The sequence below is a fragment of the Lithobates pipiens genome, unplaced genomic scaffold (genome assembly GCF_037356315.1).
Source record: "Lithobates pipiens isolate NorthernLeopardFrog02 unplaced genomic scaffold, aLitPip1_a1.2 Scaffold_18, whole genome shotgun sequence".
Taxonomy (NCBI): Eukaryota; Metazoa; Chordata; class Amphibia; order Anura; family Ranidae; genus Lithobates; species Lithobates pipiens.
In genome coordinates this window covers 391,524,862-391,538,483 of record NW_027507758.1, presented here as the reverse complement: position 1 = coordinate 391,538,483, position 13,622 = coordinate 391,524,862, and the positions used below count along the sequence as shown (strand labels likewise).

At 42.2% G+C, this 13,622-nt stretch overlaps 1 protein-coding gene across 28 annotated transcripts in view; it reads left to right on the top strand.

Moving 5' to 3' along the window:
* Positions 1 to 13,622, top strand: part of DST (dystonin) — a 736,344-nt gene that overhangs the window by 644,144 nt on the left and 78,578 nt on the right. For all 28 annotated transcript variants that reach the window (XM_077487838.1, XM_077487826.1, XM_077487828.1 and 25 more), the window contains 2 exons: positions 12,500 to 12,619; positions 12,720 to 12,827. In XM_077487838.1, coding sequence (XP_077343964.1) covers positions 12,500 to 12,619; positions 12,720 to 12,827 — 228 coding nt within the window. The remainder of the gene's footprint in view (positions 1 to 12,499; positions 12,620 to 12,719; positions 12,828 to 13,622) is intronic.

Genomic DNA, 13,622 nt, shown 5'->3' with positions numbered 1-13,622 from the left:
TGGATTCGCACCTATGCATTTTTAGTGCTTTTTGCATTTTGCAGATTTGCACTACAGAACGTGTTCCACAGGAAACCATGTTAAATGGACTAGGGCAAATCTTCAAAATGCAAAAAGCATTAATGTATAGGTGTGAATCCAGCCTAACAGTGTAAATGTGCTGTCCCCTCAAAATAACTCAACACACAGCCATTAATGTCTAAACCGCTGGCAACAAAAGTGAGTAAACCCCTAAGTGAAAATGTCCAAATTGGGCCCAAAGTGTTAATATTTTGTGTGGCCACCATTATTTTCCAGCACTGCCTTAACGCTCTTGGGCATGGAGTTCACCAAAGTTTCACAAGTTGCCACTGGAGTCCTCTTCCACTCCTCTATGACAACATCACTGAGCTGGCGGATGTTGGAGACCTTGCGATCCTCCACGTTCCATTTGAGGATGCCCTTTAGATGCTCAATAGGGTTTAGGTCTGGAGACGTGCTTGGCCAGTCCATCACCTTTACCCTCAGCTTCCTTAGCAAGGCAGTGGTCGTCTTGGAGGTGTGTCTGGGGTCATTGACATGTTGGAATACTGCCCTGTGGGCCAGTCTCCGGAGGGAGGGGATCATGCTCTGCTTCAGTATGTCACAGTACATTATGGCATTCATGGTTCACTCAAGGAACTGTAGCTCCCCAGTGCCAGCAGCACTCATGCAGTCCCAGAGCATGACACTCCCACCATCATGCTTGACTCTAGGCTAGACACACTTGTCTTTGTACTCCTCATCTGGTTGCCACCACACATGCTTGACACCATCTGAACCAAATAAAATTATCTTGGTCTCATCAGATCACATGACATGGTTCCAGTAATCCATGTCCTTAGTCTGCTTGTCTTCAGCAAACAGCTTGCGGGCTTTCTTGTGCATCATCTTTAGAAGAGGCTTCCTTCTGGGATGACAGCCACGCAGACCAATTTGATGCAGTGTGTGGCGTATGATTTGAGCACTGACAGGCTGACCCCCCACCCCTTCAACCTCTGCAGTAATGCTGGCAGCACTCATACATCTATTTCCCAAAAACAACCTCTGGATATTACGTTGAGCACGTGCACTCAACTTCTTTGGTCTACCATGGCGAGGCCTGTTCTGAGTAGAACCTGTCCTGTTAAACCACTGCATGGTTTGGGCCACCATGCTGCAGCTCAGTTTCAGGGTCTTGGCAATCTTCTTATAGCCTAAGCTATCTTTATGTAGAGCAAAAATTATTTTTTTTCAGATCCTCAGAGAGTTCTTTGCCATGTGGTGTCATGTTGAACTTCCATTGACCAGTATGAGAGAGTGAGAGCGATAACATCAAATTTAACGCACCTGCTTCCTATTCACACCTGAGACCTTGTAACACTAATGGGTCATATGACATCGGGGAGGGAAAATGGCTAATTGTACCCAATTTGGACATTTTCACTTAGGGGTGTACTCACTTTTGTTGCCAGCGGTTTAGACAGTTGTGGCTGTATGTTGAGTTATTTTGAGGAGACAGCAAATTTACACTGTTATACAAGCTGTACACTCACTACTTTACATTGTAGCAAAGTGTAATTTCTTCAGTGTTGTCACATGAAAATATATATATATATATATCTTATATCTAAATATTTACAAAAATGTGAGGGGTGTACTCACTTTTGTGAGATACTGTATATATAAATTATGATGTGTATGTTAACCAAAATATTAGAAGCACATCAATTGTTTTGGCAAAAAATGAGTGTAAGGCCGCGTACACACGCGCGGACTGTTTGCCCAACCTTGTTCGTCAAACAGTTTGGCAAACAGTCCGCTCAAAATTTGCATGAGCGGACTTGCCCACACACGAGCGGACTGTTTCAACGAACTGTTTGCCAAACAGTCCGCTCAACTTTTGAAATGAAGGGACTCGCCCACGTAAGGCGGAGGCAAGTCCGCCCATTTCGAGCGCGTGTACAGGTAGGCGGGGCCCGCGAAGGAGACGTCGCGGGCTCCGCCGCCTGGAATGGGCTTAAAGGGGAACCCCAACGCCGAAAAAAATCGGCGTGGGGCTTCCCCCCAAGTCCACACCAGACCCTTGTCCGAGCACGCTACCCGGCCGGCCAGGAAAGGGGGGCGAGCGAGCGCGCCCCCCCTCCTGAGCCGTACCAGGCCGCGTGCCCTCAACATGGGGGGTGCCTTGGGGAAGGGGGGGCCGCGCGGCCCCCCCACCCCAAAGCACCTTGTCCCCATGTTGATGAGGACAAGGGCCTCTTCCCGACAACCCTGGCCGTTGGTTGTCGGGGTCTGCGGGCGGGGGGCTTATCGGAATCCGGGAGCCCCCTTTAAGAAGGGGGCCCCCGGATACCGGCCCCCCACCCTATGTGAATGAGTATGGGGTACAATGTACCCCTACCCATTCACCTGTGAAATAAAGTACAAAAAAAAACACAACACATGGAAAAAGTATTTTATTGCACAGCTCCGGGGGTCTTCCGTCTTCGGGGGTCTTCTCGCCGGACTCCTCCGCTATGTGTGTGTAGCTCTTTTACTAGCGGAGGAGTCCGGCTTTCTTCCTCCCCGCCGCCGGCCTCTTCTCCCGACTTCGGGGGTCTTGTCCCCCTCTTCGGTTCTTCTGCCGGGCCACCGCGCCTGGTCCGGTGGCCCGGTCTTCTGTCGCCGTCTTCCGTTCTTCTGTCGCCGCCTTCGGTTCTTCTGCCGGGCCACCGCGCCTTCTTGTAGCTCTTTTACAGGCGGTGGCCCGGTCTTCTGTCGCCGCTGTCGTCGTCCCTGCCGCCGCCGCCTTCCGTTCTTGTTCTTCTTCTTGTTCTTCTTCTTGTTCTTCTCCTGGAGATGTTGACTCGACGATCTCTCCGGCCGGAATGCCAGAGCCGCGCTGTGCGGTCACTTATATAGTGACAATGGGGCGGTGTCACATGGTATATGTCACATGGGTTGGTCACATGGTGACCCCGCCCCCTTACGATGTCATAGTCCCCATGTGACATCAACCCATGTGACCAACCCATGTGACATATACCATGTGACACCGCCCCATTGTCACTATATAAGTGGCAGCGGAGCGTGTCCCTGGCATTCCGGCCGGAGAGCTCGTCGAGTCAACATCTCCAGGAGAAGAAGAACAAGAACGGAAGGCGGCGGCGGCGGCGACGACGACAGCGGCGACAGAAGACCGGGCCACCGCCTGTAAAAGAGCTACAAGAAGGCGCGGTGGCCCGGCAGAAGAACCAAAGGCGGCGACAGAAGAACGGAAGACGGCGACAGAAGACCGGGCCACCGGACCAGGCGCGGTGGCCCGGCAGAAGAACCGAAGAGGGGGACAAGACCCCCGAAGTCGGGAGAAGAGGCCGGCGGCGGGGAGGAAGAAAGCCGGACTCCTCCGCTAGTAAAAGAGCTACACACACATAGCGGAGGAGTCCGGCGAGAAGACCCCCGAAGACGGAAGACCCCCGGAGCTGTGCAATAAAATACTTTTTCCATGTGTTGTGTTTTTTTTTGTACTTTATTTCACAGGTGAATGGGTAGGGGTACATTGTACCCCATACTCATTCACATAGGGTGGGGGGCCGGTATCCGGGGGCCCCCTTTTTAAAGGGGGCTCCCGGATTCCGATAAGCCCCCCGCCCGCAGACCCCGACAACCAACGGCCAGGGTTGTCGGGAAGAGGCCCTTGTCCTCATCAACATGGGGACAAGGTGCTTTGGGGTGGGGGGGCCGCGCGGCCCCCCCTTCCCCAAGGCACCCCCCATGTTGAGGGCACGCGGCCTGGTACGGCTCAGGAGGGGGGGCGCGCTCGCTCGCCCCCCTTTCCTGGCCGGCCGGGTAGCGTGCTCGGACAAGGGTCTGGTGTGGACTTGGGGGGAACCCCCACGCCGATTTTTTTCGGCGTTGGGGTTCCCCTTTAAGCCCATTCCAGGCGGCGGAGCCCGCGACGTCTCCTTCGCGGGCCCCGCCTACCTGTACACGCGCTCGAAATGGGCGGACTTTCCGAGCGGGAACAGTCCGCTCATTTCGAAAGTACAGCGGACAGGCCCACACACGGGCGGACTGTTCGCTCAAACACAGTTTCAGCGGACAGTTTTTCGGAATTTTCGAAAGACTTTGTCCGTCCAACTGTCCGCTGAAACTGTCCGCTGAAAGCCCACACACGAGCGGACTGTCCGCCCAAACACTGTTCAGCGGACAAGGTTGGGCGAACAGTCCGCCCGTGTGTACGCGGCCTTAGATTTGGGTTAAATCAGTTAAAGGTTGGTTATTCATGAGCCCATGTTTGTGAAGCTCTGATGAGGATTTCTTGCATATTCAGAGAATATTTATTCGTATTGCTGGCCCAAAACCAATTACTGATAACAGATGAAATTGGTGGCATTTTTCAAAACATTTTTTTAGTTTGATGGAAAATCATCAGCTGCAGACGATTGTTTTTGAAAGCTGTTATAAACACAATAATTTACCATACACAGCAATTACAGCCTAATAGAGTTGATGTTGTTCAATGCATAAATGATTGGAATGAATGACTTACCACCCCAAAATTACATGCATCACATAAAATACTTAAAAATATTTTTAGGAATTCAGTAAAGAATTTTCATTGAATAGTTGTTCAATTTTCCCAGAAATAAGCCCATGTGTCGCCAGCCTTAAAATCATTTGATTACAAAGTGGTTGATTTACTATTACTAAATCTGCACCAGATTTTGAGAACAAAATCTGGTGCAGCTGTGCATGGTAGCCAATCAGCTTCTAACTTCAGTTTGTTCAATTAAAGTAGAACTATAGACAAAACTTTTTTTTTCATTTTGGATAGAGCAAGGGAGGGTTATAACCAATGTGTCCCATTGCAGGGATTTTCCTTGGTTAGTCCCCCCCTCCCGCCGATCTTCCCGGGCCTCCTGGTGGCACTGGAGAGCCAATCGATGATCCGGCTCTTCCAGCAGCTAGTGACAGAGTGGAACAAAGCCAGAAATGGCTTTGTTCCAGTCTCCTTGATGTAAACATGGAAGCGACGTCACAACGTCACTTCCTGTTTATTTGGCTGCCAATGGCACCAGATTAAAAAAAATATACAGTATTCAGATACATCATTTTCAGTGATCTGAATACTTTGAAGTGCAAAGGAGGGATTTGGGGTCTTTTAGCCCCCCGATCCCTCCATAAAGAGTACCTATCACCACCTGTTTACATTCCTTGTGACAGCAATAAAAGTGATCTTTTTATTATTTTTTTAAAACACAATTTAGTAATATAAAAATGAATAAGACATTTTCTTTTTCAAATCACCCCATCACCGCGAGCTCGCGGAGCAAAGAAAATGCATACGGACGTCGTGCCCGCATTTGTAAATGGTGTTGAAATCACACATGTGAGGTATCGCCACAATCGTCAGAGTGAGATCAATAATTCTAGCACTAGACCTCCTCTGTAACTGTAACTTGGTAACCTTAAAAAAAATTATATTTCTATTTACATAGAGGAGAGCAGGCTGTGTCTGTGTCTGCGCTGCAAAAGCAGAGTGGACACAGATCAGCCATCCACCTGCTCAGTGGACAGATTCCACACTGAGCAGGCGGACTCCAACGGAGCCAACCCCATTTGGAAGAGACCTACCTGATGTTTAACTAAACTGTTTATGCTTCTGTCTGGACAGAGCATGTCAAACTCAGAGGTAACATGGTTCTACAGAGTAGAACAAATCTTCAAAGTGGTCCTATCTACCCAAGGCCAATTTTAAATCCAACAGACAAAAACATTTTTCTATTTTTTGTTCCAGTGCAGAAGGCTTGAAAGTTTGGTTTGAATGTTTTATTGCTGTGTTTCCGATTTCACTTAATTTACTTTATGGGCACTGGCATCAGGATCTCTCCAGTGGGTATACAGGGAGCAATAAATGCACCCTTTTTAGCACAGAAGAGAATATTTTTTTATTGCAGGTTATGTTCTCCATTGTGAATAATCTCCTTATTGACGGTCATTTTGGGGACTGTTATACTGTCATAGTATGTAAATGTCTGTATAATAGTCATTATACATGATACTTAGTTTAAGACTTCATTTAGGTAGTTGTTTGTTATTGCATCTGAATCTGCCCTAAGCTGATTGTAGGTAGCTCATAGAGATGCTTTGCTCTATTGGCAGTCGAATGTAAAGGGACCGGGTGTACATTTACACCCAACTGCCCTTTGATATGATCTGGCCAGACAGAGGGTAAAGAGACCAATCCATTTTTTGTTTTGTTTTTTGCTGGATCGGATCAGACCTGGAGGTAGCCATGTGTAAACGGACACAAGTCAGATTACATCCAGCGCCCCATAGAGGAGAATGGAGGGTCCGATCAGGTCCAGCTGAAAAACGGACAGCCAGATCAGATCAGACCTCTTCTGTGAAAGGGGTCTAATACCTTTGAGAATTATTATGTATTGCCGGATCTGTATATGCATATCCAAGTAAATCTGCAATTCCTTTAGTTAAATCCACAAATTACAGATACATCAATTAGGATATTACACTGATAAAAACATAAATATAGCTGCATGAGTATAGCTATAATTCACTGTGATTGTTCACATAGCAAACAAAACTTTGTGTTTCTTCTATTATGTATTGTTAAACATGCTACATGATAAAAGAATACCAAAGATTTTTTAAATAAGAACACATTCATCAACCTGTCAAACCAGCTTTGATGTTTGTGAGAGCGAAAAATCGTTAAAAGATTCAGAAAGAAATGGATCAGTGTGTTTCATATTACACTTTGGACTGGAAATAGAGCTCAAAAGAAAGATTTGTTGAGGACAAAAAAATGTAAATTAACCGCAAGGACTATCAACACATTCTGCAAAGCACAATATCACAGGGGAACTTTTATCACGTCTTCTACTGGTCCTCAGGATTGCATTTATTCAGCAGTCATAAATGTCACTGTGAAAGAGCCCTTTATGTAGATACCCAGCAGCAATAGTCATTCTCATAGTTTGCTGGAAGTAGATTTTGTCATTGATTCGGCATGTTTAGTACATACTGCATTAGTTGAGATGTGTGCTTTTTATCCTCTGACTCTCCCAGTAATTTCATGTATATTACATGTAATATTCTACAGAGCTATCTAGCTTTATTTTATTTTTTAAAGCTAGAAATCTAGAAATGTTAACCTTTACAGCAAGTATTCCAAGTAACCTCAGAAAACCCGGAGTAGCTGCATGTTCTTTTCATAACATATAGAGGTGAATTGAGTGGAACACTTTGGGAGATGTTCTTCCCCATCAAAGTAACATTGCCTCCATGTAATAACACACATTGTTCCCCATTTCTCATCAAATCTCTTATCAGGTAAAGATGAATATATGTTCACAAACTTGATCCTGTCTTAGCTACCAAAGACAGTAGTCAACCAAAATTTCCAGTAATAGAATCAATGATAGCAGAGCAGATCTTTTTCCAGTGTAGAACTAGAATGACCCCTAGGATACATACATCAGTATGAAGTATGGATACCATATACGAGAAAAATTAGCACAAGGCCATCCCATCCCATGTCTAGTGAGAGTGCCTCAGAGACCAGTAAATTAGGCCATAGATTGAAGGAAAGAAAATCACTCAATTCCCCCATCAACACAGTCAGTGTTGATTAAGAAATCCCTCCCACGGTGCTATTGTGTTCTGGGGGTTGGTAGGTTACCTTTCAGGCTGGCAAAACACAGTGATTACTGCTAGCAGCTATAGACGACATCAGTAAGAGCATGTACAAAATTTGACAGGCTGATTGTACCCAATCGATCAATGGATTGACTTGGATACAGTCAGCCTGCCCATACATGGATTGAATCTCGGCCAGTCCCTGCTGAACTGGCGGAATTTCGATCCATGTAGGGCCAGCTGAGAACTCTCATCAAGACTGGGGGATGGCATTCAAACTCAGGAATGTCAAGCCTAAGTAACAAAGTAAAACTACAACAAAATATTACTTGCCTACAAACCATCCAGGCACACTACCAGTCACATATATATTAAAGTGGTTTAAGCTTGGTCTCCTTCTCATGGGAGAACCCCCTCTAATACATTTGACCCAATGCAGGACTTACTCGTAAAAGCCTCTAAAAGGAAGCCCCGTATTGGGTGAAACATGTTAGAGGGGGTCCTCCCATGTGTAGGAGACCAAGCTGAAACCCATTTAATCTAGATGTCACTGGTAGTGTGCTTGGACAGTGTACTGGTGGGCACCAATTTGTTGTAGTTTCACTTTGTTACTTAGAGCCTGACTAGTCTTTGTACAGTCTGACCAGCACCTGGAAGCAGTAGGAGGCGGTTGGAGCTTCATCCTAGGGTATTTGAGCAGTACTGTTTTAGTTTTAGCAAGCTGGATTACTGACAAAGTAAAACTAGTTTCAGAGAGTCACACAGAAGTTTTTCTTTGACTAGCAAAGTTAATAGTAGATATATTATGTTTTTATTATTATGTAGGTATTATACTTTAAAAATGTTTTAGCATTTATATTTTACAGTTTTAGGTATGGCATTTGGTAGTTTGCCATTGGTGCACTAATTGCTACAGTATGGAAATGCGCATACTATGCCATGCCAGCATACATATTCCATATTATTTATTTATTTATTTTTTTCACATCGGTGTCACTGCTTAAATACCAGTGATGTGTATGTGTTGCCTGTGTCTCTGTCTTTCCTTTTTTTACTAAAGACTTACTGGATGGGGAAGAGAAAACCATGGCTGCTGAGCTAATATAAGCAATAAAGTCAATTTATTACTAGACCTTCACTGTGATCCTACTGGTTACTGATGTTTTATATTCATGTTTACATAGTCTGATGTACAATTTGTGCTTGCTAATTGTATCACGGGAACCAAAGAAAAAGGCTTACTGCTGAACAGTGATGTCTGTTACTGTTTAGAAAAGCCATCATTAATTCAGGTTGGCAAGCTGTATGACTCATAGTACATGTCATTGTATTCTATTTCTTTGTAACCTCAAGTCTAACTAATATTTACAAATGCTTAATCCTAACAGAAATGATTCTTAATAGCAGCTGAATTGAGTATTAGTGCTGGTTTTCAAAAGATCATTTTATTTTTAATGTAATTGTTTATTCACATAATTATGTACTTCATATTTAAAGACAGCCAATCTATGCCTTGCAATCTTACCTTTGGTGTGTGCGCAACAATATACTGTACATGTATAGAAAAATATTCTCAAACAATATATATAGTCCAATAGTATGTATTTATTTAAAGCCAAGCAATGTTTGTTATACCTAATATCATTTTATAAATCATCAGCATGATCAGGCCAAAGTAAGATCTCTTTCTCAAGCTGAATGAATGTCAGAAAATGTACTCAAAAATGCTGTGCAATGTTAAATACATGCAGTAAAAGAAATATGTAAATCGGCATAATATCAGAGGGTATACCCTACTGGTTTATCATTCCTTTAATATTTTTCTGCGATTTATATAGTATTTTTGATTGGGTTCATTTTTCCTTGTGGTACCCATTAGTTGTGAAAATCTATGCTTATATAACAGTATGGGTTTACCTTATATGGCCACTATAAAGTAGGTACATGTTTTCAAAGTTATATTTGTTAGCTAGGAGGTTCCAAACCGGAAAGGAGAAGTTCCGCTCTTCCTCATCCACAACCCCATCAGACACTCCCGCTCCCTAAGACCCATTTGCAAGATTTAGATTTTTTTTTGTGGTACCCGCTCTCACCTCTGGATGGATTGGCTTTGCCCCACCTTCTGGGACATCACAGGTCCCAGTAGGCTGCGGCACCAGTAATAAAGTGTAGCAAAGTTTGCACATGCGCAGTGGGAAGCCAGCTATAAATCTGTAAGGGATCATAGTTAACATGTTAGCACCGGAAACCCAAAAGACTGGTGAAGAACCGGCCTGGGTGAGGATGGAACTGGATCCTTGTACAGGTGAGTGTCTGTTTCTTAGAAGACAGCCACTAAAGTTTATTAAAAGTCAGCTGACTTTTAATTTTTGCACAAGTGACTGATGCTCCTCTTTCATATTTTACACTTGCAATTTTAAAACAGCAAAATAAACAAAACATAAGTTAATATAACTATACAATTCTAAAAGTACAACTAAAGGCTCCTGTATGACAGCCTAGACACATCCCCAATCCAGTTACTATGTTAGGTACAAACCTCATAAAGTAAACAACTTCCTTTACCTTCCCTGATTTTGCCAATTCCTCACATTTTCCCTCTGGACACTGCAGCTCACAGTAGGAGAGTTTCAGCACAAAGGCAGTGCTGTCAATCCAGAAAGCAGGGGGCTGAGCTAGGGTTGGCCAGGTGCTCGTAATCTCCCTGGCGGTATGATTATTTCAGATTTTAGGTTCTGAAAGCAGTACCATTATTTTGCATGGAAATTTGGCATTTTATATTGTAGGCCTGTATTTCATAGAAATAATTCACTTAAATCCATCCAAACAAGAGTCTAATAGACATCCCGGGTATGATAAAATTTGAAATATGAAATAATAAATGTATTTATATATATATATATATATATATATATATATATATATATATATATATATATATATATATATATATATATATATTATAAATATATATAATAAAATAAATAACTATAAATAATTATAACAAATAATAATATAATAATATAATAATAATAAAAAATATTCAGTAATGTAATCAAATCAAAAACACTGAAATGTGCAGAATTGTCGCTGTTATTACTTTTAGTGTTTGATGACAAATTTCCCCACAAATCACTATCGCTCAATTCTGTGAGTGATTCTAATTTATTATCGCTGTTTTCTTGCTGATCTATAACCACTTTAGATGTAAACTGACATTTTTTGGTTGCTATGGGCAATCTCCAGTTTCCTGGCATAAAGAACAGTATTTAGAATATAAAACTGCATGCAGGACACTGGACAGACCACTAGGGACAAAGGGGATATGTAATTATTTGATACAGCACTGTAATCTGTAAGATTACAATATACTGTATCTATACTGTGTTTTTTACTTTTTGAATTTGGCATCGAACGCTGCCCCCATGCATTGCAACGCTCGCAGGGAACGGAGCTCGGCGCTGTCACAGATCGAGCGAGACGCGGCGGCTTGCTGATCACAGCGGGGAGACATCACTGGATCCAGGGGACAAGATAAGTAACCCACTCCATGGATCCAGCGATGGGATCCTGAGTCTGGTTCGGGAATACCGCTTATGGTAATTAAATCTCACCCTGATCCAGACTCGGGAATACCGCCAGGGAGGTTACACAAACTACAGGCTGGTGAATCAGCAGTAATAATGCTGAAAGCAACTTCCCCTGCAACATTTTTTTTTATCACAGTGTAGTGCAAACACGCACAAACCACATGAGAGCGGCAACTCTGCTCTGATTTTATGAGCTGTGCAGGATCGTTGCCACATAACAGAAAGCTAGATGAGGTGGACTTCTCGGGCGGGTTCAAAAAGTATTTTTTGGGATCATGCATGGGGACTAAGAGAAAATTGTAAGTATAGATGCATTTATAAATCACTCCTGCCTCACATATTTTGATACAAGGCTATAGTTCGCCTTCAAAAATCTACTTTTTTCAGAGTGTACAAGGTGAACATGATTACTTTTCAAAAGCATATACAGTGCTGTGAAAAAGTATTTTCTTCTATCTGATTTATTTATTTTTTTGCATATTTGTCACACTTAAATTACTCTTATCATCAAACAAATTTTATTATTACACACAGATAACCCGAGTAAATACAAAATGCAGTTTTTAAATGATGGTTTCTTTAATTAAGGCAAAAACGCTCTCCACACCTGCCTGACTTTATGTGAAAAAGTAATTGCCCCCTAAAACTAATAACTGGTTGTGTCACCCTTAGAGGCAACAACTACAATCAAGCATTTGCTATAACTGCCAATGAGTGTTTCACATTGCTGTTTTTGTGTAATATTAAAATTAGTTTGACAATCTGAATCATTTAAGAGTGAGAAATATGCAAAACAATTCAAAATCAGGAAGGGTGCAGATACTTTTTCACAGCACTGTATATGGTCATTGTATCTTTTCAATGTATATAAAGACTCTTATGCAGCTAAGTGACAATGAAAGATTTTTTATTTCTCTTGTCCTTACATTGTTGTCAGAATTTGCCTTGCTCTGTTCGCTCTACAGCGGTTGCTAGCACTACGCACAAAAACAATCTATTATCTCCTACTTCTTGAGACTTTTTGCTAAGGTTATGATTTATATTTTCTTATCTTTACGCAATGTATAGACCTTGTGTCAGATGAAAATTCACAATACAAATTGGGGTCACTTTATGTTGACTCATACACATGATATTTAGACATCAAACATATTTTGAACAATTTTGCATCTAGCATGGAGACAACTTTGCTCTCTTAATAAAGACTGTTTGAGCTTTATAGCCATCCTGCAGAAATACGTCATATAATCTCATTTATGTTTTTCCAGTTTGAGCAAGCTGTTGGTGCAGAGCAAACATGGATTGAGGAAACTAAAAATAAATTGATGGCTCTTGGTCCCATTCGGCTTGAGCAAGACCAGACCGTGGCTCAGCTACAAGTTCAAAAGGTAATAAAATGTGTTTGGGATTTAATACTGCTATCTGCAAATGAATAAGATATCATTTTATAGAGTGATGCAGAAATAATAAGTATTTTTCTGTTTACAGGGTTTTGCAATGGATGTATTAAAACACAAAGATACGATAGATGAACTGGTCAGTTCAGGAGATGAAATAATGAATTCATTAAATGATGGGGAAAAACAGACCATGGCGGTACGTGTTATAAACTAGAACTAATTTTGCGACATGTTTTATGGGATTTACTTAGATATGGCAATACAGGCAGACAGCAAAGGACTATTCACTAGTTCTGTCTGTGGTCCCCCTCCAGCTGATCGTTCTCTGTGACAGATACTGTGAGGTTGATTTACCAAAGGCAAATAGACGATTCACTTTGCTAGATAATTTTCCTGATGGCTTAGTGAATATGGTGAAAATTCAGTTTGAAAAAAATACCCAATCATGTGCAAAGAAAAAAAAATGTTTGCTTGCACATGATTGGATGATTGGAAGTCACCAGAGCTTCATCTCATTCATTAAACGAAGAGAAAATTCCCCTGCATATCCTTTCACATTTTAATTTCAGGTTAACTTTGAGGCCAATTAATCAGTTCAGCCTGGGAAGGTTTTACCCCCTTAACGACCAGGCCAATTTTTGTGATCTGGCACTGTGCTACTTTAACTGACAATTGCACGGTCAAGTGATGCTGTACCTGAATACAATATCCGTTCCCCCCCCCACAAATAGAGCTTTCTTTTGGTGGTATTTGAACAGCTCTACGGTTTTTATTTTTTGCGCTATAAACAAAAAAAGAGAGACAGTTTTGGAAAAAAAAAAACAATATTTTTTACTTACTCTGCTATAAAACATAGCCAATAAAGAAATGTAAAAAATCAAATTTCTTCATCAATTTAGGACAATATGTATTCCACTATATATTTTTGGTAAAAAAATCCCCAATAATAGTTTATTGATTGGTTTGCATAAGCGTTATCGCATCTACAAAC